At 44.4% G+C, this 21,075-nt stretch overlaps 1 protein-coding gene across 1 annotated transcript in view; it reads right to left on the reverse strand.

Annotated features, from left to right (window-relative positions):
• LOC128973353 (transcription initiation factor TFIID subunit 4-like) overlaps positions 1-21,075 on the reverse strand; it is a 128,271-nt gene that overhangs the window by 35,729 nt on the left and 71,467 nt on the right. The window contains exon 14 of the mRNA XM_054389646.1: positions 8,962-9,084. Coding sequence (XP_054245621.1) covers positions 8,962-9,084 — 123 coding nt within the window. The remainder of the gene's footprint in view (positions 1-8,961; positions 9,085-21,075) is intronic.

Here is a 21,075-nt window from a genome sequence, read left to right on the forward strand (position 1 = left end):
GTGTGACCTGGGTCTGGATTCTGTGCTGGGGCACACCCATCCTGGATGGGGCTGAGAAGAACCCAGCCCCAGCTGGACAAAAGAAATTTAATGTGGGGAGGGCTTGGCCCCTCCCCTGCTGGGAGAAGGTGGTCCCCTGACTCAGAGGTGGTCTATTCCACTTCCCCTTCCTGTCCAGCAAGCCTATAAAAAGGGCGGACACGTTGCTGCTCTTCCCTTTTTCCTGCCTCGTCTGCTCGAGAGGACTTCCTGCTGCTGTTGCTGTCTCCTGCACCGGACCACGTGGCTGGGGCCCTTTCTCTCTCTCAACTGAATCCACCGACATCCAGGGGAACACAAGGCCATCCAGGCTTGGTTTTGTATATTTTTCCTTCCCACTTACCCTCATCCCTCACCTCTGTGAACCCCCCCCTGTTACTGATATATATATATATGTAAAAAATTATTTTTTTTCCTTTTCCTTTTGTGAAAAAAGAAAAAAAATTACTCCTCCTACTTCCAAACCGACTTCAGAATATTTCTTTCACGAGTTTTGTTTTTTTTTCCTTCTTCTCTCTCTCTCCACCGAGAAAAAAGGGAGAAGGGCTGGGGGAGGAATTTATTATCATTTGAGCTCCTAAACTCAGAGCTCAAACCACCACAATATTTCTTTTGGCGCTTCCAATGTGAGGCTTGGGAAATAATTTTTTTTTTGCTTGAAAATAACACCTGATTGGGAAAGAAGGGTTTGGAAGTAGAGATGGTAATTTTACAGACTTTTATGGTTCAAGTTTTTGGATGGGCTGTTGGCTGGATCTTTTGGACGCATGTGTATAAACTACTGACTTACCATGTGCTTTGGTTAATTATAGAGATGCTGCTTGACTGGATAAAAACTCTGCCAATGCAGTTTTGCATGTACCTTTTGAATTCCATCAATCTTACTGGCGGTGGGCACTTCTCAAACTTTTCTGACATAAAGAATTTCTCTGAAACCTATTATGAAACTAAACGTGTGGATAAAAATATTGCTGAAGGAGAATGGGACTATGTAAAAATATGCTCTGTAGGCTTAAATGTAATCTTGATAATCATACTCGCTCTGGCCATGTGGGGAAGGGGGTGCCCCAACCCATTAAGAGCTATCTGTGGACGGACAATCGGTTTAGGGAATTCTTTTGTAAGCCTTAATGGCCCAAAGGCGGAGAGCTGTAAGCACTGCAGGCACTGTGATAATGTTTATGAAAACAGGAGGGAGGGGTCTGGCTGCTGTGAATGCTGTCCAGCCCGATGGAGGCTGGCCAAACCTGAGGCCCAGCCCCGCGGGTTTGACCCCCCACCAACAGCTTCACACATAACCCCTGATGCTCCTCCACCTGTAGTTTCCCTAGCACCAGTTACCACACGCAGGAAAAAGATGCAAAAATCAGCTCCAAATACGGATGGTAAAGAAGGCACCTCAGCAGGACCCAGCACATCTCAGAACCCACCAGCAGATGGAGAGGACTCAGATCAGGAGATCATAACCATCACATCTCTGCCCAGAAAAGAATTAAGGCAAACTCGTCTGGACTACGCACAGAGAGAGGGTGAGACAATACTAAACTGGACCCTAAAATGTTGGGATGAGGGTGCAGAAACTGTAGAGCTAGATAAGAGGGAGGCAAAACTTCTAGGCTCCCTGTCTCATGATGCTGGTCTGGATAAAGAATTAGCAAAACTCGATGGAACACACACTCTCTGGGCCCGGATTACTAATGCTATAAAGCGCAGGTACCCTACCAGAGAGGATTTGCCTTGGGCCCCAATTAAATGGACGGCTATGGAACAGGGCATTCGGTACCTGAGACAGATGGCTGTGCTGGAGATCATCTATGGAAATGGCCAGCTCCCCTTGGACCCAGATCAGGTGTCCATGAAACGGTCCTTAGTAAAGAAACTCACCCAGGGTGCCCCTCAAAGATATGCACACACACTAGGAGGGATGCTTCTGACTGGACAGGATGGAAGCCCTAAAACTGTGGGTGAGTTTGCTAGTGACCTGAGGGAATATGAGGACAGTGTCAGTCACAGGCCCGTAATCTCAGCCATAGAGGCTATGACTAAAGACATCATCAAAGAGATTAAGGCCTCCAAGCCTGAACTGAAGGAAGGGGATGACACCTTTTCTCCCCCTTCACCTTATCCATCAGAATGGATCCATGTTTCAGCCATCAGGAATAAACGTCATTCTCCTCCCCCTAGGAGACCACCCCAAGCTAATCAGGTGATGTCAAGGGTGGCTCTGTGGAGAGCTCTCTGACCATGGGGAAAACATGAACCGCTGCGACGGCCAACCCATCTCTGCACTCTGGGCCAGAGTATGGGAACTGCAAGGTGGCCCCAATGGGAATAACTTGCCCAGGAGAAGGGCAGCCCCAGTTTCCCAGGGTGGTTCCTCCCGTTCAAGAGACCCTTCTCCCAGTAACACAGGGCCCTGTGACAAATGTGGGCATCGCCGCCAGCATTAGAGGTGCCCTGCCTCCAGCCAGGCGGAGGTCAGGGACAACAGAGTGTACTGGGATGTGTTTGTGAAATGGCCTGGCACTTCAGAAGCCCTGAAGTACCGAGCTCTGGTGGACACAGGGGCCCAATGCACCCTAATACCATCAAGCTACAGAGGGACCGAGCCCATAACCATTCAAGGGGTCACAGGGGGCTCACAAGATCTGACTGTACTGCAGGCTGAGATAAGCCTGACTGGGAATGAGTGGGGAAAACACACCATAGTGACTGGTCCAGATGCACCTTGCATTCTTGGCATTGACTTTCTGTGGGAGGGATGTTTTAAGGACCCTAAGGGGCACAAGTGGGCATTTGGGGTAGCAGCTGTAGGGACTGCAGACAGGGAACAGCTGTCTGCCATGCCTGAGCTGTCAGATGACTCCTCCGTAGTTGGCAGCCATAAGGTGCAGGATTTGAAGTTACCAATTGCTTCTCGCATAGTGCATCGCAGGCAATACAGGACCAACCGAGACTCTCTGCACCCCATACATCAACTGATTCGAAGACTGGAGAGCCAGAAGGTAATCAGCAAAGCTCATTCGCCTTTCAACAGCCCAATATGGCCAGTGTAGAAGGCAAATAGGGAGTGGAGATTGACTGTGGACTACCGTGGCCCGAATGAAGTGACTCCTCCGATGAGTGCTGCTGTGCCAGACATGTTGGAGCTCCAGTACGAACTGGAATCGAAGCGGGCCAAGTGGTATGCTACAATAGACATTGCTAAGGCTTTCTTCTCCATTCCCATTGCAGAAGAATGTAGGCCACAGTTTGCTTTCACCTGGAGAGGTGTCCAATATCAATGGAATCGTCTCCCCCAGGGGTGGAAACACAGTTCTACCATCTGCCATGAAGTGATCCAAACTGCACTGGAGAAGGGTGGAGCCCCTGAGCACCTGCAGTTCATTGATGACATCATTGTATGGGGTGAGACAGCAGAGGAGGTCTACGAGAAGGGTAAGAGGATAATCGATATCCTGTTGGAGGCTGGCTTTGCCATAAAGAGAAGCAAGGTAAAAGGGCCTGCCAGAGAGATCCTGTTTCTGGGAGTTCGATGGCAAGATGGCCGTCGCCACATCCCTCAGGATGTGGTGAATAAGGTAGCCACTATGGTGCAACCCACTAGTAAGAAAGAGACACAATCCTTCTTGGGGCTTGTGGGCTTCTGGAAAATGCACATTCCTGGGTACAGTCAAATAGTGAAACCCCTCTTCCATGTAATACGGAAGAAAAATAGTTTTGTGGGGGGGTCTGAGCAACAGGTAGCATTTGACCAGATAAAACGAGAAGTGGTCCATGCTATGGCTCTGGGACCTGTTCGAACTGGGCCAGAGATCAAGAATGTGCTGTATACTGCGGCTGGTGAGAGTGGTCCTACATGGAGTTCGTGGCAGAAAGCTCCTGGTGAGACAAGGGGCAGGCCCCTAGGTTTCTGGAGTAAGGGGTACAAAGGTTCTGAGGCCAACTACACTACAACAGAAAAGGAGATCCTAGCTGCCTATGAGGGAGTCCGAGCTGCTTCTGAGGTAATTGGGACCGAGTCACCACTCCTTTTAGCTCCAAGGCTTCCAGTACTGACTTGGATGTTTAAAGGGAGGGGCTCAACCCCACATCATGCCACAGATGCCACCTGGAGTCAATGGATGGCCCTGATAACTCAGCGAGCTCGAATGGGGAACTTTGAACGCCCTGGCATAGTAGAAGTGATCACCAACTGGCCAGAGGGTGCTGACTTTGGGATGCCACCAGAGAAGACAGTGACCCGTGCTGAGGAAGCTCCCCCATATAATGACCTCCCTGATAATGAAAAGGGCTATGCTCTATTCACAGATGGATCTTGCTGTCTTGTAGGGAGCAAGTGGAGATGGAAGGCAGCTGTCTGGAGCCCAACAAGGCAAGTGGCAGAAGCAAGGGACGGAGAAGGCGAATCCAGTCAGTATGCAGAGGTAAAAGCTGTCCAGCTGGCCCTGCATATAGCGAAACAGGAGAACTGGCCGGTGCTTTACCTATATACTGACTCCTGGATGGTGGCAAATGCCTTATGGGGGTGGCTGAAGGAATGGAAGAAGAATGGATGGCAGAGGAAAGGAAAGGCTATCTGGGCCGCAGACCTGTGGCAAGACATTGCTGCCCATCTGGACAAGCTGCCAATAAAGGTACGGCACATCGATGCACACATTCCCAAAAGCAGAGCCACCGAGGAACACCAACACAATTGTCAGACACCTAACAGACACCTAGCAGGCACTACAGTCCAAGAAGCAGTACCATTTCAACAGATTTCCCAAGTTCCTTGTCCAGTATCATTAAATAATTTAAAAATGTATAAAATTCTGCAAATGCAGAGGAGCTGGATTCCTCCAAAGCTATCTCCTCTCTCTTTACCCCTTCTCTTTCACTCTTGATCTAAACCACATTATAATAACAAGCAGGCTGAATTGCTGATAAGCTGCTGGCTGCTACAGAGGAAGCTGTTTGGAGCAGATTATCTAAAGTATGGGAAGACAAGAAAGGTAAAAAAGAAAAAGTAGAAAAGTGAGTGAAGAGCAGGTGAGCTCAAGTTTGCTTTCTCTGCCTTGTTATAAGTTACTTTCCCACTGCTCACTGGGCTCTAGGCCAAACTACTTCAGCAAGCTAAGCAGAAACTACTCACTTTTTGTTGTTAGCTTAGTTTTCTGCCAGTTTATCAAATGGAAATGGGTTAGCATAGGGTGCAACAAGAGCCAGAGCCAATGAAAGGGAAAGGGCAGGAATGCACTACTGGGGACTGGGATTAGCTCAGGCTGCTGTGCACCCACAGTCTGAAACTAGCTGGACATTTGGTGGCTGTCTTTGAGGGCCTCTGGCCCCTGCTCATACACTTTTCTATAGAATATTTTTATTTCTTTCCATTTTTAGAAAGGAATTTTTTTTATACAGCCGCATGGAGAAATAAAGGAAAAATGTGAAAATAACCTCACTCCCAAACTGCTGCTTTTCCATCTCTTGAAGCAATCAAAAACCCGAGCAGTACTAGTACAGGGGAGGCAAATGACGGGTCTGGCCTTGGTGACTTAAACTAAACCTGCCATCCAAATAAAAGCCTCTTTAGCTATGGCTTGAAAACAGGCAAAGAGGTCCAGACGAGCTCTGGCAACTTGAGACAGAGAACAACTTAAAAGAAAACACTCAAACAAATTGCTGGAGGAAAAATATTTGCAGTTAGAAACACAAACTCACATTTACAAAAGCTGTGCAAGAGCTGTTTCTGTGGATACAACAAACAGCACTGCAGCACACAAACACTGAGCTTTGCCATCAGCTGCTTCTCCTCAGCAAAATAACCATCACACCTGCAATACTGTGTCCAGTTTTGGGCTCCCCACTTCAAGAAAGACAGGGACCTGATGGAGAGAATCCAATGGAGAGCCACAAGGAGGATTAGGGTACTTGAACATCTCCCCTGCAAAGAGAGACTGAGGGCCCTGAGGTTGTGTAGTCAGGAGAAGAGAAGACTGAGAGGGGATCTGATCAATGTCTATCAATATCTGTGGGGGTGGGTGTCAAGTGGAGGGGGCCAGGCCCTTTTCAGTGGTGCACAGTGATAAGGAACAACAGGTACAAGCTGTTTCACCTCAACATGAGGAGAAACTTCTTTACAGTGAGGGTGGCAGAGCCCTGGAGCAGGCTGCCCAGAGAGGTTGAGGAGTCTCCTTCTCCGGACACATTCAAAACCTGCCTGGATGCATTCTTGTGCAAGACTACCCTAAAGGATCCTGCTTTGGTAGTGGGGTTGGACTTGATGATCTCTGGAGGTCCCTTCCAACCTCTAATGTACTGTGATATTCCCTAAACTGCTCTCCTCCTCAGGTCAAAAGTATTAAAAAGGTCCAATTCTCAAGGAGAAAGTGTGAGCTGGGATTTCTGTTCAACCAAGAAGCTGGACTGAAATCCAACACTTCTCATTGCGGGGGAGGGGGGAGAAGGGAAAGACAATGCAACTAAGTAAAAGCATCAAACTAGTCAAGTAAAACATCAAACCAGTGAGTTCAGAATGGGAAAAATTGTAACACCTAGGGGTGGGGTGATTTGTAAATGATACCTCTTTGGATCAGCAAACCTGCAGTAGCCCAGTTGCAACAAAAGCAGACATATATGTCAAGAAAGATTAATGAGGAAACCAGCAACTTCAATGGGAAAAAAAAAAAAGGATGTTTTGACAAAAAAAGCCCAAACAACCAGCAGGCTGAGCAAGCTCTTGCCAAGTCAGACATCACAAGCAGAGATTATCAGTAGCAAGGCCTTAAGAAGCTTAGAAATTGCTTAGAGAAATCAGAGGGTCAGAGAGCACAGTGGAAGCCAGACATCTGAAGGTGGAATTGGGCTAAGGGGATACCTGTAAGACAGAATACTGTCTTACTACAATTTTCCATGTTGTTTATTCTCTCCAGAAATCCAAAGAAGAGAAATCAGACTGCCTGAAAACAAACAACACAGATTTCCAGTGCTTTTTTAGAGTGAAACATTTTTGAGGAGCTGAGTTTATTTCTGCATAGCCCTAATGAGCAGCTTGGAAGTGTAACAGCAAGAGGGAGTTTCTACCAGCCAAATTTCATGACAGCTTTCACAGCACTTTAGATCCTATCCCCAGAAAAGTAATTGAATAAGTCAGACACAGCATCCAAGTCCTTGACATCCGCTTGCAGCCAGGCACCAATGTGAGTTGGCCAGGATGGTCAGAAGCTAGGAGAGAGATCAGAGCAGTTCAGTCTGAACTGGCAGAAGAGCCACACAAGCCATGACTCCAGGAAATCCAAGTATCAACACAAATTTCAAGGATAATTTGTCAGTTGAGTAACACAGAAGCCCAGCAAAATCTGGATTAGGGGAGCAACAAAAAGAAGCAAAAATCTCCAGAGGCATTTGGAATTTGCCACAGACCTTTAGCTTTCTTTCAAGCACTGTAGAGGAGACCGAAGAGCTTCTAGAGTGAGAGGGAAGCTCTTCACTAGAAGTCACTCAGGTATGCAGCTCTGAAGAAAGGGTTTCACCAAAGGTGACCACCATTTGGTTCATCGAAGCATAAAAGCTTAAAAAATGATCCTTTTTTTTTTTTTTTCAAAAAGAGCAACAGACAATAAAAATTAGATTAGGTAGAAACACTCCTTTAGTTCAGACAAGTGGGGAAGGTGCATTTGTTACTATCTGAAGGGATCCATGTATTGTTAGAAGGTGCAAATGATTTTTAAATTAGTCTTGTGTGAAAGGCAAAGCTGCTGCTATCCTTTGAGCTTCTAGTGAAAGCTGCTTCTGGCCTGTGGCTGCAGGATTTCACACAGGTGCACATGGAGGAGGACAGAATTCTTTGCCAAATGGAAGACAAGGAGGAAGACAGGAAGGCAGGCAATGCAACAGGACAACAGAACACCCAGGAAGCTCCCTCAGCCTGAAACTAATTTGAGCAGGAAATGGTGGCCCCCCTGACATAACTGAAGTCATACAAACAAGACACACTTCTATTCCCAGCTCAGCCGATTCCTTAGCACTAATCTTAGCACATGAAAAGAGGAAGCAAGTCAGATAAAAGCTGTCCAAAATGGGATACAAAAAGGCCTTTGGAAATGCCTGGCATTTAGACAGTCAGATGTTTGAGCCAAACTGTCAGTCAGTCACTCAAAACAAAATGTTTGCATTTTCCTCAGAACTGACACAGAACAGGGAGAAGTCCTTGGACTCCTGTTGTGGAGGCACAGAGAGTAGAAACAAAAAGCCAGCTTGTTTCTGTACAACCCAACACTGCACTCTTACAGAGCTCCCCAAGGTGTTGCAGCCATGTCACCCTGCTCCTCCACCTTGGTTAAGGCACTCACACCTTGCTGATGTTTCATTCCATCGCCTATTTGCTACTGCTCCATGTAAGATAATAGGAGAATCACGATAACAAATCCTCTTCTCCTTCTAAGCACAGTATTCTTGTTCAAACCCCACAGGATTTAGCATGATTACAGACTCATCTTTGCAGCTGTGGGGCGCAATCAGCCCTTCTGTAACAGGTTTTAGCACAAACCCACACTTACTGGGATCAGTACAAGCTGTAAGCATGACTAGTTATGACTTCCCAGGTGTTTCTTCATGCCCTACCCTTTTTCTTATTTTCCTTTGGATTATGCAGAAGAAAAAGCGAGTATAAAAGCAGTGAACAGTTTAAGGGAGAGATTTGTATCTCGTATTTAACTTAGTTTTAAAATATTGGTTAATTTTCTGCTGAAAATTCACACTTCAATATACAAAGAAGAGAAGATGTCATTTGCACCATGCCAAGGTAAGCCTGAACTCGCAGACCATCTGACTGCAGAATCAGCATCACCTCTGCCAAGTGCCAGAGTTCTCTGCAAACACCAGCAGGTGCCATCTCTAGGTCTTGGACTAACAATGGCTTTTATTCAGTCTATAGACATCTACCTCTCCTCCTATGGTCAGCAGCCCAGGTGAATCAAGCTTCCGTTTCTTGCGGGGACCGATAGCCGCCAGCGCGGTGAGATTGGCATCCCTCTGCCTCATCTGTGCAAGTTCCTGCTGCTGCATCTGTGGGAGAAAAAAACCCAAACAGCCTTCTTTAGTTTTTATTCAGCTGCAATTTCAAAAGTTATTCTCAGACTTGGAAGCATGAGGTCGAAGTTACAGCAGCAATCTCTAACAGTACTTTGTTGTTCCTGAAGTGCCGTTTTAGCAGCCTTGCAGTAGAGTAACAATGAAGACACCAAAGTCCTCTTGACTGCCCACAGATTTCTGCTTGCGGATAACTCAACTGGTTTTAAAAGCTCCATCCTTATGCCTTAGTCAGTACTACAGACTAGCTACACACCTCCAGATTAATATTGCTATGAAGAGTGTAAATACCATCTCAAATCCTCAAAAAATATCTCAAACGTTTTCCTTCATCTCAGCTTTCCTTGAATATTTCAAATATAGTTGATATTTGCTGAGACAAAAAAATATCTAAATTAGTAACACCTCTATCAAAATGTTAACAGAAGTGAATGCTGACGCACAAGTCCTACAGACTGAATCTACATCGGTTTCTGGGGTACCAACACATCTGACCAGTTTCAGGCTAAGAAAGCAACCTGCTAGGTCTGGCATGTTACAGAAAATAAAGTGAACACACTCTGGCCACCAGATGGTGAAGAGGTAAAATGGATTATTCCTTAAAACCTGTATACTCCTCTTAGACTCTTAATGGTAAGAGCCAGATCCCCATGAACAACACCATTTTAGGTATTCCAACCATCAACACTATACGAGAATAATTGATTGCTAATGCAGCATTTGAGTTTAATGAGATAGCAGCATTACTTATCACTCATATCTCTTAGTAAACATTCTTGTTAATTTCAAAACTTTGAGTTTGCAAAACCCTTCCATAAAGCCAGAGGAGGTGTCTGGTTTCTGATCCCACTGATGCCAAACTTGTTCCCACTTCAACAGCAGCACACAGAACGCTACCTGGAGAAATTCAGCAGTGGCAGTGCAAACAGTGTGTGACCCAGGCACAAAGAGCAGACACAAGTGTCTCAGCCGTTACTTATATGGGAGCTGCATCTACAAGCAGGGCCTCAACTACCTTGGCCAATGCTGAAAGGAAAGGAGGTTTAAACAGCAAAGAGCCAAGGCATGGTATCTGTTCTCCATTCACTTCTGCCTTGTCTAGGATGCAGAAAACCACATCCTGTTTAGTGCACTTCCCAGGTTTATCCATTTGGCACATCTGTGTATTTTCACACAGAAAAAGCAAATTGAGCACGTTTAGAGCTCACAAACCCATTTCCCACATTTTTATGCTATGTATTTTGCAACTTCAGTGTCTGTCATGACTCCAGTCTAAGAGCAGCTACAAATACACAGCTCATTTATCTACAGGATAAAAGAATTCCCTAAATACCTCAGAAGAAACATGGAAAAGTATCTAAATAATAGTGCAAAGGTCTAGAGATACTTCTCTTTGCCAACTCATATTAGATTTTTAGCTCAAATATCTTTGGCTCTCTTCCAGATTAAATGCCAGTTAGACAGAGCTGCCCGCTTACCCTTTCAAGGTAGATAGCAACAGTGGTGAGCTCTAATCATTTACAAAGGTCATGATCGGAAGCTAGCCCGTAAGCAGTCATTTAAAATTCAATTGATCCCTATTTGTAGTCAGGGAAAGAAAATGGACATTTCAGCTGTATTGTAATTATGAGGCTTCGAGGCAGCTGTAAATAGATGTGCAAATCCAGATACTGGCAAATACCTTAGAGAAGAAATTATTACTATAGTATAACATATATCCAGGAAAGGTTGAAGATAAAACTGCATATAAAAAAAGATCAATCATCCTTTTGCTAATTTGCCATGCTTGCCAGTCTATGAGGGTTATCACAATTATCAGAAGCCTGATGAATATTTAAGCGAGGGCCAACTGGCTCCGAGTGCTCACAGACGAAGGTGTAAAGTGGATGGCTTTACAGAATAAGAAATTTTGCACTGGAGGAAGTATTCATTTCCTGGGAGGTCAGAAATGTAGCCCGGTAGGTAGCATGCAAAGGTTATTAGATAAGCATCTGATCCAAAGTCATCATTTCCAACCCAACAGTGAGCTGATGCTGGGCTCTCTGTGCTACCTGGTACTGCAGCAGAGAGATTGCTGCAACTGCAATACCAGCACAGAGTGCGTCTGCAAAGTTACTCTACAGAACTTGGTATTCTTTTGGCTCTGCAAACAACATGCCAGTGTCCTGAATTCCACACCATGAGAGAGATCCTGCCTGTGCTTCCAAACCTGCCCTCTGCCTGATGCTGTTCTACCAAGAAAGCAGGGAACAGCCTCAGGAGTCTGCAGAAGGGTTTGCACTTGGTCCTCAGGTTCCTTGTCCTTCCTTTTCTATTCAGTGAGAAGAGCTAAAGATAGCTCTTACTGTCACATACTCACTTCTGACAAATGTGTTAGCTTAGCACCCACTATCCAAACAAAGGCACAAGATTTTCAGCTACCAATTTAGCACAGGGCAGGAAACCTGGCTCAGCAGAGCCAAAGGAGCACTGGGTGAACACCAGCAAGATCTTTCCCTTCCCTATATCTCTCAACCCACCTCATCCAGCTTATCTATCCAGGTTTTAAGCTGCCCAGATGGTGGACCCGATGATCTTAAGGTCCCTTCCAGCCTCTGATATACTGTGATATGGATCACCCCCTGCTACCTGCCTCACTCAGAACCTAGCCCCAGAGGCACACATCAGACCCTACTTCAATCCAAGTAAGCAATACGCTGCCAGGTACAAAAGCTCCAGAGAAACCAAGCCAGAGGTTCTGATTCTGGCTGTACAGCAATGCCTTGGTATACTACAACAGGAAAGAGAAATGCTTCTAACTGAGCTCCCAATGCAGTTTTACCATGCCAGCCACTTACTGAGAGCTCTTTCAGCACTTCATGGCAACAGCAAGAGATGCCTTTCTGCCTTGTACAGCAGAAAAATGCAGCACCAGAATTACTTCACAAAACAAAGTTTTCTCAGTAGTGATGGTGGCATAATATAAAAACTACAGACTGGAGACTTTTTCACTGCTTGAACAGAGTAAAGCTAACAAGGGAGGTTCTAAAATCTTATTTTCCTTAAATCATGGTTTGCTATTGACACGTTTAGGCACTTCACAAAGCACTGCCACGAGCCACATGCCACAAGAAGCTCTATAGCCATGTATCTATCTGAAGGTATCAGCAGTAGATCTTAAAATCTGGATTTAGTAATTTCCAAAAAGAAAGAAGGTACTTTGTAAATAATTTTGCAGCAGAAATCAAACACTTCCTTAGAGCCTTTTTTTCCACTAGAAGCCATCTTGAGAACAGTCACTGAGATAATAATAAATAAACATAGGCTCAGTGAGTTTTGTTTCTTCCCAGATTTCTGCTTCCATCAGCAGCTGTGGCAGTCCACACAACTTGCAGGCACCACCTGTTTTACAAAGGAGTATGGCTTCAAGATTTCTTTAACAGCTAAATCCTCCACTCATTCCTCTAACTAGCATCATAATAACCAAAGAGAACAGGGAAGGTCATTTTCCACTTTTCTACTGGATCAGCTAAACCAAGAGTATATTCAAGGAAGTCATGGCTAGAGGAATAAATTCCATGGATTTGTTTGAGGTACGAATTCAGTCTGGGAAGACAACTGGATACACTGGATACTCAGTATGAACACCTACAGATCGCAAGTCAAACACCTTCTCCAGTCCAGCAGTGGCTGCAATCTGTACTGTCAACATTCTTCCTCTTCAGTCAGCATGAAGTCTGCTAACACCAGCCACAAACAGCCCCGGGAAGGTCTCCTGCCTACTGAGTCCACAGGAGAAGGGAGTATCAAACTGCAGAGGAGGCACTGCACTGCTCATCAGAAAGGCAGCAGGTGCTCAGCACCATCAGCAGAAAGCACCTTGAAAGGAAGACAGAATGTGCTCCAAATGAACCTAAGTGAAGCTAGCTTTGTTTAAAGCAGAGATGGAGATGAAATGTGGACCTGAGCTGGAGCTGCTGGGGACGGCACTGAGTAATTTCCTTCAGCAGGAGGCCAACTGAAACTCTCAACAATCCCAGCCTACAGATCAAACCCGAGAGGGACAAGAGGGAATGGCATCTCATGAGAGAGAGAGAAAGGTCAAGGAGATGTCTCTCTGCCTGCAGGCAGAAATGAGGGATGTTTTCTGGCCTGGAAGGAAAATAACCTGGTGACAAAGAGCCAGGGATGGCTGTGAAGATAAAGAAGAAGGAAGAGCTTGAGGAAGTAATCAAGAATGTTTAAATCCTGTCAGTATGGGATTTGATAAGGGAATAGAAGCTGAGTTTTAAGTTTCTATAGTCACAGAGCCAACTCAGACCACAAAAACCTAGACTTTGGCTACTTACAATTTCCCACACAGTTCAGAAATGCCTCCTAAGAAGGAGAAAAGAGGACAGTGAAGAACCTAACAGCACAACAGAAACTGTGAATACCGCAATCAGGACTAAAGGCAGCCAGGAAGCAACACCAGCCAGCAAAGGGGCAGCAGAGTGCTCAATGGCAGAGATGATGGATGAAAACAAGATCATCTACCCAACGATTTAAGCATCAATTTCTGGCCAATAGGCATCAATGGAGAACCCTCCTAATTCTGTTGGTGATGGATGGCTTCATTCCTGACAACAGGGTCGGATGCTGGGAAAATCTTGTCTTAACTGATGGTTCTGCAACATATATCTATCAGTCTCAGACAGTGATTACACCCCCTGGAAAACCATGTTTTTTGCTGAGGAGAGCCTGAAATGTGGAACCATTACACATGTCCTGAGATGTCCACAACAGAGGATGCAATTAAAAAATGAAGCTCATTAAAAATGCTGGCAGCAACCTCCCCAAGTCCAGGACAAGATCAAGAAGGATGGGTACATCAGTGAACTCCAGAGATAATGTCTGCAGAATGCCCATGCAATGCTCCCACCTCTCTTTTGCATTGCAGAAGTCTCTAAAGGTCAGCAGCACTCCTACAGCGATAGCACACTGCCTGATAAGAAACTGCTCCAAAGTGGGTGAAGTTTCAGTTTAACTTCAACCCATCTATTTCTGCAACTGCCCAACCCTCTCTTAAGCCACATAGTGCTACCTACAGGAATACCAGGTGTAAGAAATGCTTTTTATAGAGATATCCCTCAAATTCCACTGAAAGAGCTCTTCAACCATGGGTTATTTGATCCTTCCCATAACCTTAATCACTACATTTCTCCATTACCCAAAATCTGCCGTTGGAGCCCCAACTCCACTTTGTCTGGTGTTGGTTATACCATTCCCCAAACAACTCATCTCCAGCAGCACCAGTTCCAGGTTCTTCTGCACTAAGCTGGAGACATCCCTATTTTAAGCCTTGCTATCTGCTAGGTCCCGTAACGGTGGTTGGTAGATTTGCTTATTGTAAGGCACAGCCAGCAGGCAGGGGAGCAGCCCCAGAGATGGTCTCTTCTTCAGATACCAGGAACTAAAAAACTTCCCTCAGGATCTGTTGCTTTATTTTTTGTTATTGGTTGTTTTATTTCAGAGCAACACAGACAATTACAAACTTTCTCAAACTGTTCTTGAAAGGAAGTGAGATCTCTTCCTCCAGGACAAAGGTGACTGGTAAGGACACCAGACAAAAAGCCCAGGGGCTTACTCACAGGCTGCTGGATTCAGGAGCCAGCAGCAGAAAAGTATGCCCTCTCTTGGGACACTAGTGAGCAAGACTGGTTGTGGTCTTTACCCAGGCCCCTGCTAATCTAAGTGGGGGATTACTATCCTCCTGAGATTTCACAGCATCACAGAAGGTAGGAAGGGACCTCTGGAAACCACCTGCCTATATGGCACTACCCAAAACTTCAGACTAGCAGAAGTTTTAAGTGCATTTCAAATACTCATCAGAAATTCTGGTTAAGAGGTAGTTACAATGAGATTATTCCAAAAGAAAATGTCCAGATTTTGGTACCAGTCCCTTGGGAATCCTGCATCTTGAAACTGCCAGCTCCATTTGAGCAGATGAGGCAAATGTAGCCATCATCTAAACATCATTTGGCTGTAATAAGTAATTTTAATCAAATAGTTAGAGAAAATGGCATTGAAGTTAATTCCTGAAGTATCATAAACAGATGGGAAATGGGTGGTGTAGAGGCTGGTTGTGCTCTCTGAACGCAGTATCCTTTTTTGCAGGCTGAGTTCTGGTTTGATCAAGCCTAAGTGACAGGACAAAAAGAATTTTAATTTATTCTGGAACTATGTTCAGCTCCAGAGCACACAAAACAGTGAGTGAGCTGCTCCTTTCCAAAGGGAGGTTTCAGGCAGAGCAGTATCAGGAACAAAATCAGCCAGGCACCCACCTTCTCCTCCTCAAAATTTGTGGGGGTTCATTTGCAAAATGGAAGCTCCACTGGGGATGCAAAACAAGCTCAAAATTGAAATAATCTACGTATTTCTATTTTAGATTTAACCACAGCAAAGCTGCTGTTGCTCATTGCTGCTGCAGATCAAGGGAACAGCTTTCCATAGTGTGGGGACAAAATATTTCAAGCAATTTCTCATAGCCTGACAAGTAGTAAATTAGGGAATCTTGTAAGTACAATGCAGTAGTCATCCCCTTCTATTGATCACATGTAATTTACATCTCTCAAAGATGAGAATTCTTGCATTCTCACTCCACAAGGAAAATCTCAATGATTTATTCATTTCAAATAAAAAATAGAAGGTAGATGAGAAGAATTACTTCACAGGCTGGAGCTTTCTCAGGGCACTAGTGCTAGGCTCTTCTTTCGCACTGCCCGAAGGGCCTTTGTGTGCAAGTCCCTCTAATTAACAAGGTGAATCATGCAGCAGTTCCCTAATTAGTGAACATGACAAGCCAATGGAAACAAGCAGACAGACCTGGCGTGCAGATATGGTCAACAAAAGGCACAGCAACACGCCATTAAAAAAAAAATTAAAAAATATTTTTCTTGTAAATAAAATAGAAGTAAGAGAAGGGGCAGGAAAACCTTCTTTGGCTTTTCATGTTTTCTGCTTATTCCTCATTTACTGCAGATATAAATAACGACACCAGAAATCAAGGTTTCCAACTGCAAGTCACACAACCCCTCCAAAATCAAAGAGCAGCTGTCCTACGTGCACAAGCATCTGCTTAAGGGGCACTATTTGTTTTCCCCCTTGGTTTTCTGCACTTACATTAAGATCCAGACTTTAAGAATCCCTTAATTAATTCTAATCAAAATTATTTTTGCTTTAAAATCTTTTTTTTTCCATCAATAGATTAAAGAAGTGAAAGAGTTGCACTGTTTTTATTGCATCAGATAAATGCCTACCTTCCCGATATGTAATAATTTCTGACTTTGGTGTCAAGATAAATAATAAAAGGGAACAATCCAAGAAGTGGATCCGCTTTAAAAAGGAAATGAGATGTCCTTACATTCAGCTTTTCAAACACAGGATTTTTTTATCTTTCACCCCTCAGCCTGCTTTTCCTGAAAATATTTTCCCCATCTCCCAAACAATATGTGGGGGTTTAATTCATTTTCAAAGTATTGCAGACTGAAGCTGCGATTTTAAGATCTTAACAACCCTCCTATGCATTAGAAGTCTAAAATGTGTGTCATCACCAGCAGAACAGAATTCTTCACAGGAAAATGCCGCTCTGTTCTTTACTCCCTATTCCATAGCACATTGTAATAAGTGAGGAACACCACAGATTATCCCCTCATTACAGGTTGCTCTTCCTCCTCTCGAAAACAAGGCTTTCTGATTTTCCTCTTCTAATTAGGTACCCTTGCCTTACACTCTAAAATTGATGTTCAAAATGCTGATGCCTAAAAGCCCCTCACCTTTCTGACGAGTTCAGTGTTAAAAAGATGGGATTAGAACACCAGCCCCTAAGTACTAATGGTTCTGCATGCCTTTGAAGGGTCTTTGGGGCTAGAAATGTGAGGAACATTTAATGAAGTTCTACTACAGAACTGAGTAAGTGCAGTTACATTCAGTGGAAAAATTCACACTAAATACCATCAGAGATCGTGAGCAGAAAGATGAAAATCACTTCATGCTATTTGATGTGCTCATTCTCTTCCCTTAGCAGACGTGAACTTCCCCTAACTTCTCCCAGATCTTACTCAACACATCACCATTCCTAGGCCAGTGCAGAACAGCTTTTGGCAGAGGCTGTGAAGGATGCTCTTTTAACATCAAGGCACAATGGATAATCTGCTCACAACTGAACTCTGATCTGCCATATGCACAGAGGAAGTGCTCAGCAAACAACCTGTCACAAATGCTTATTGTCCCAGTAACCAACTCACCACAGCACTCTGCTCTGCAAAACAGGTTACAGACTCCAGCACACCACTCATTGGCAAAGACAGCTGGAATTAAATGGGAAACTACTGCAAAGAGAGAGTAGAGCCAGGCCAGCCCAAAGCTCCACATTCTTTGCATCTTAAATAACAAAACCAAAGTGAGGAGATTTGGGACATGTTCTAAATAGGCAAACCCAGGAATTAATGCAAAATCACAATGTTTGGAGTTGGCTTGCAAATAAATAGCATACAAAGAGTATTTTAGAGATAACATTTCAAAAATCATCTGTATTTCACTAAAAATGCAGCTGATAACAATAAATCATAGTTGTCCACAGGAGATATTCTGAGATTAGCTCTAATATCAGATATTAAATCTCTGATATCAGATTCTATCCAGCATTGGATATCAAAAGTCTGATATCAGATTATACCTAGTATCAGATATCAAATCTCTGAGATGAGATTATATCTAATACCAGATATTAAATCTCTGATATCAGACCCTACCTCTATCAGAGGGACAAATTCTCTTTGTTTTGAATACTGCTGCTGCTGTCAGTTGAGTTACAACCATGTGCCAGAGAAGACTTTCCAGTATTTTAAACACCAGGAGCACACATTTAAAAAGTGGCAGGAGCACAAATGTACTAAGCAGCAAAGAGATGGTTCTCCCATCTGCCACAAGTTCCCAGCACTCCTGGATGCTGAGTGCCTGCCAAGGCAGACACTGTTCACTCAGGAATTACTTTTAATGCCTCGGTTACAATTATCTGATGATATTTAGGAGATGTACAGTTAGCCTTTTTTTTTTTTTTTTTTTGCACAGCTGATAAGAACACAAAAATCATCATGTACTGAAATGCTCACAGAAGCATCAGCTGACAAACCTGAAGCCAGAGGAGTGTGGGCAGCAGGGCAAGAGAGGGGATTCTGCCCCTTGACTCTGCTCTGCTGAGACCTCACCGCCAATACTGCCTCCAGTTCTGGTGTCCACAGCAGAAAAAGGACACAGAGCTGCTGGAGAGAGTCCAGAGGAAGCCACAAAGATGATCCAAGGGCTGCTCTGCTATGAGGATCGGCTGAGGGAGCTGGGGGTGTTCAGTCTGGAGAAGAGAAGACTCCAGGGGGACTTTAGAGCTGCCTGCCAGTACCTGAAGGGATCCTACAGGAAGGCTGCAGAGGGACTTTTCATGAGGGTGTCTAGAGACAGGACAAGGTTTGAGCTTAGGGAGAGCAGGGTTAGACTGGAGCTGAGGAAAGAGTTCTTCAGTAGGATGGTGGTGAGACTCTGGAACAGGCTGCCCAGGGAGGCTGTGGATGCCTCCTCCCCCAGGCTGAAGGCCAGGTTTGTGATTGCTCTAGAGCCAAACCATGAAAAAGATACAGAGCAGAATGCTAGCACCTAGGACTGAAACCAGGACTGCATGCAACCCACACAGAACCTTAGCTCAATTTTTATCTCTCTGTAAATTTCTGAGATTAAAACTTGACAACTGGTCTCAGGAAGCTGCCAGTCTCTCATGACCTCAAGTCACCTTTTTCCTCTCAGAAGTGAAGTATAACCCAGAGCATTTTTTGACTTCCACGCCTAAAATAAGCTGCAAGTTTCCAACATAGCTGTATGTTCTTTAGATGCTCCCCATGCAAGCTGGAGCTCTGTATCATTCTGTTTTGTGGTCACCTAGATCATTAACAAGGTAAAATAGTTAACAGATGCAATTTCTATTCTTAGAGGGGAAAAAATAAATCATCTTTTCTGACACATCCTAGGAAACATTGGATTCCCTGAACACGTTGCTTAAGAAAGAAATCCAAGCAACTGCTGCAGCCAGACCATTATGGAAACAGACAACAATGTTGTTCGATACTGAATTTACTCTTCCTTAAGAGAGGAAACTGGAAGTGTTTTGCTTAATTAAACAATGGTAAATAAAATTAGGTAATAGTCTGTAACTTCCTTAACTATTACCTGTCACAGTAAGACACAACAGACGTCCCTCTATATTCTGCAGGTCTCCTCTACTGGGGAGCCTATCTCACTCCTCCAGAAGTGGTAGATGGCCATGAGAGCCACAAAATGCTGGGCTGCTGCCTTAAAGCTAAAGGCTTCTTAGGAAACATGAATTTAAACACAGACTTTGAAAAGAGACAGAAGGATCCTACTTCTAAAAACATGCTCTCTTCTCACCAGCCTCACTTCTATCACGTTTCCAGGGAAGTGAACATTCCCTCTCTCCCTGTACCACATTAACACCTGACTGCAGTTTTTAAGTTTACTTCAATTTCATCTCGTATATTTGAGACCTTCCTAAAACTGACTGGACTTACCTGACATATCTGCAAGACACAAGCATGTCTTACAGCAGATTTTGTTTTTTTTAAATTCTTCTTACTTTTTCAGGGGGAAATGAATATATTTTCATACACTTAGCATGTGAATGTGGCCACACAGGGTGCAAACCCCCTTTCAAAACCTGATAGGATGTCAGAAAACAAGGTGAATAGAAAGCTTCAGAAATGGCCATGGTAGTGTTTCTGTCTCAAGAATATAAGCATCTGTTCTGACTATCAATAGCTTGCCTAGCTGCAGAGGGAAGGGACACAGAAGTGAAGGAAGCCTGCTCCATACACCAGATTGCTTATTTAGCTTTTCCCATGGCTGTGCAGAGTCAACAAATCCCTGAGCTGCAGTTGCATCACACTAGGTCTCAGCTGGCTCCAGCCCTGCAGATCTGGAGATAGCACCTTTAAGGAAGCTGCAACACCTCCGTGTAAGCAAACACACAACATTCCCTTCCAGAGAATCCCATCCACATCTGCCTGATCATTTCCATGGCAAACTGGAAGTTAGGCACCAATTCAGCACCAATCTCCAAAGCTAGATGAAAGCAAATGTCTTACAAACCATTACTCAGCTGCCTAACAGCATTCAAAACAGAGTAACAGCTTCCAAGTGTTGGAGTTAATCACATCTATCTGTAGTAAACATACTTGAGAGAAAACAAGGATCCTGTTCACCTTGTGACTGCCAATAATGCAGTGTATTCATTTTAAAACCACTCTAGTATTACAGGACACTCACTTTTTCAGGGGCTGCTGAGCACTACCTCATTAATCAGCTAAGGTGATGTAACTCCTGGGAGGCTCAGAGGCTGACTCAAAGATACTACTTCATGACAAGAATAAGCTAAAACTAGGAAACAGATGCTACCACCCCTTTCACATCGGCTCCATGACACTGCCTAACTGGTCCCCTGGCTTGCAGTTTAGAAGAGCAGGCACAGAACTTAGCCATGGGCAGAAATGCTCGGGATGGCTAAGGCAAAACAGACACTTTTTACCCTACTACAAACTGCATGAAATATTCCTTAAAACTCTGCCCTAATGAACCACCTGAAAACGACAACCAAGGCAGTGCTCGCACTGCTCACATGCTACAGAAACTATCCCAGCCCAGCCAGCCAGCCGGTGATGAACCTTGCAGGACAACTGTAGCATGCGTTTACAAGGCAGATTTACACAGCCAGAGTATTTCTTTCTATCTGGTTTTGCAATCTGCTAAATAAAATATTCTAGAGATGTGTGAAAAGTATCTTTCTGGGAGATAGACAGAAGTATTGCAGGCAGATACTGCAGCTCTCAAAAACGTGCTGGCAAGGTGGTCTGAAATCGTTCTAAAACGTTCCTACTACTACGCTTCAGC

This window comes from Indicator indicator, chromosome 19 (genome assembly GCF_027791375.1).
Source record: "Indicator indicator isolate 239-I01 chromosome 19, UM_Iind_1.1, whole genome shotgun sequence".
Taxonomy (NCBI): Eukaryota; Metazoa; Chordata; class Aves; order Piciformes; family Indicatoridae; genus Indicator; species Indicator indicator.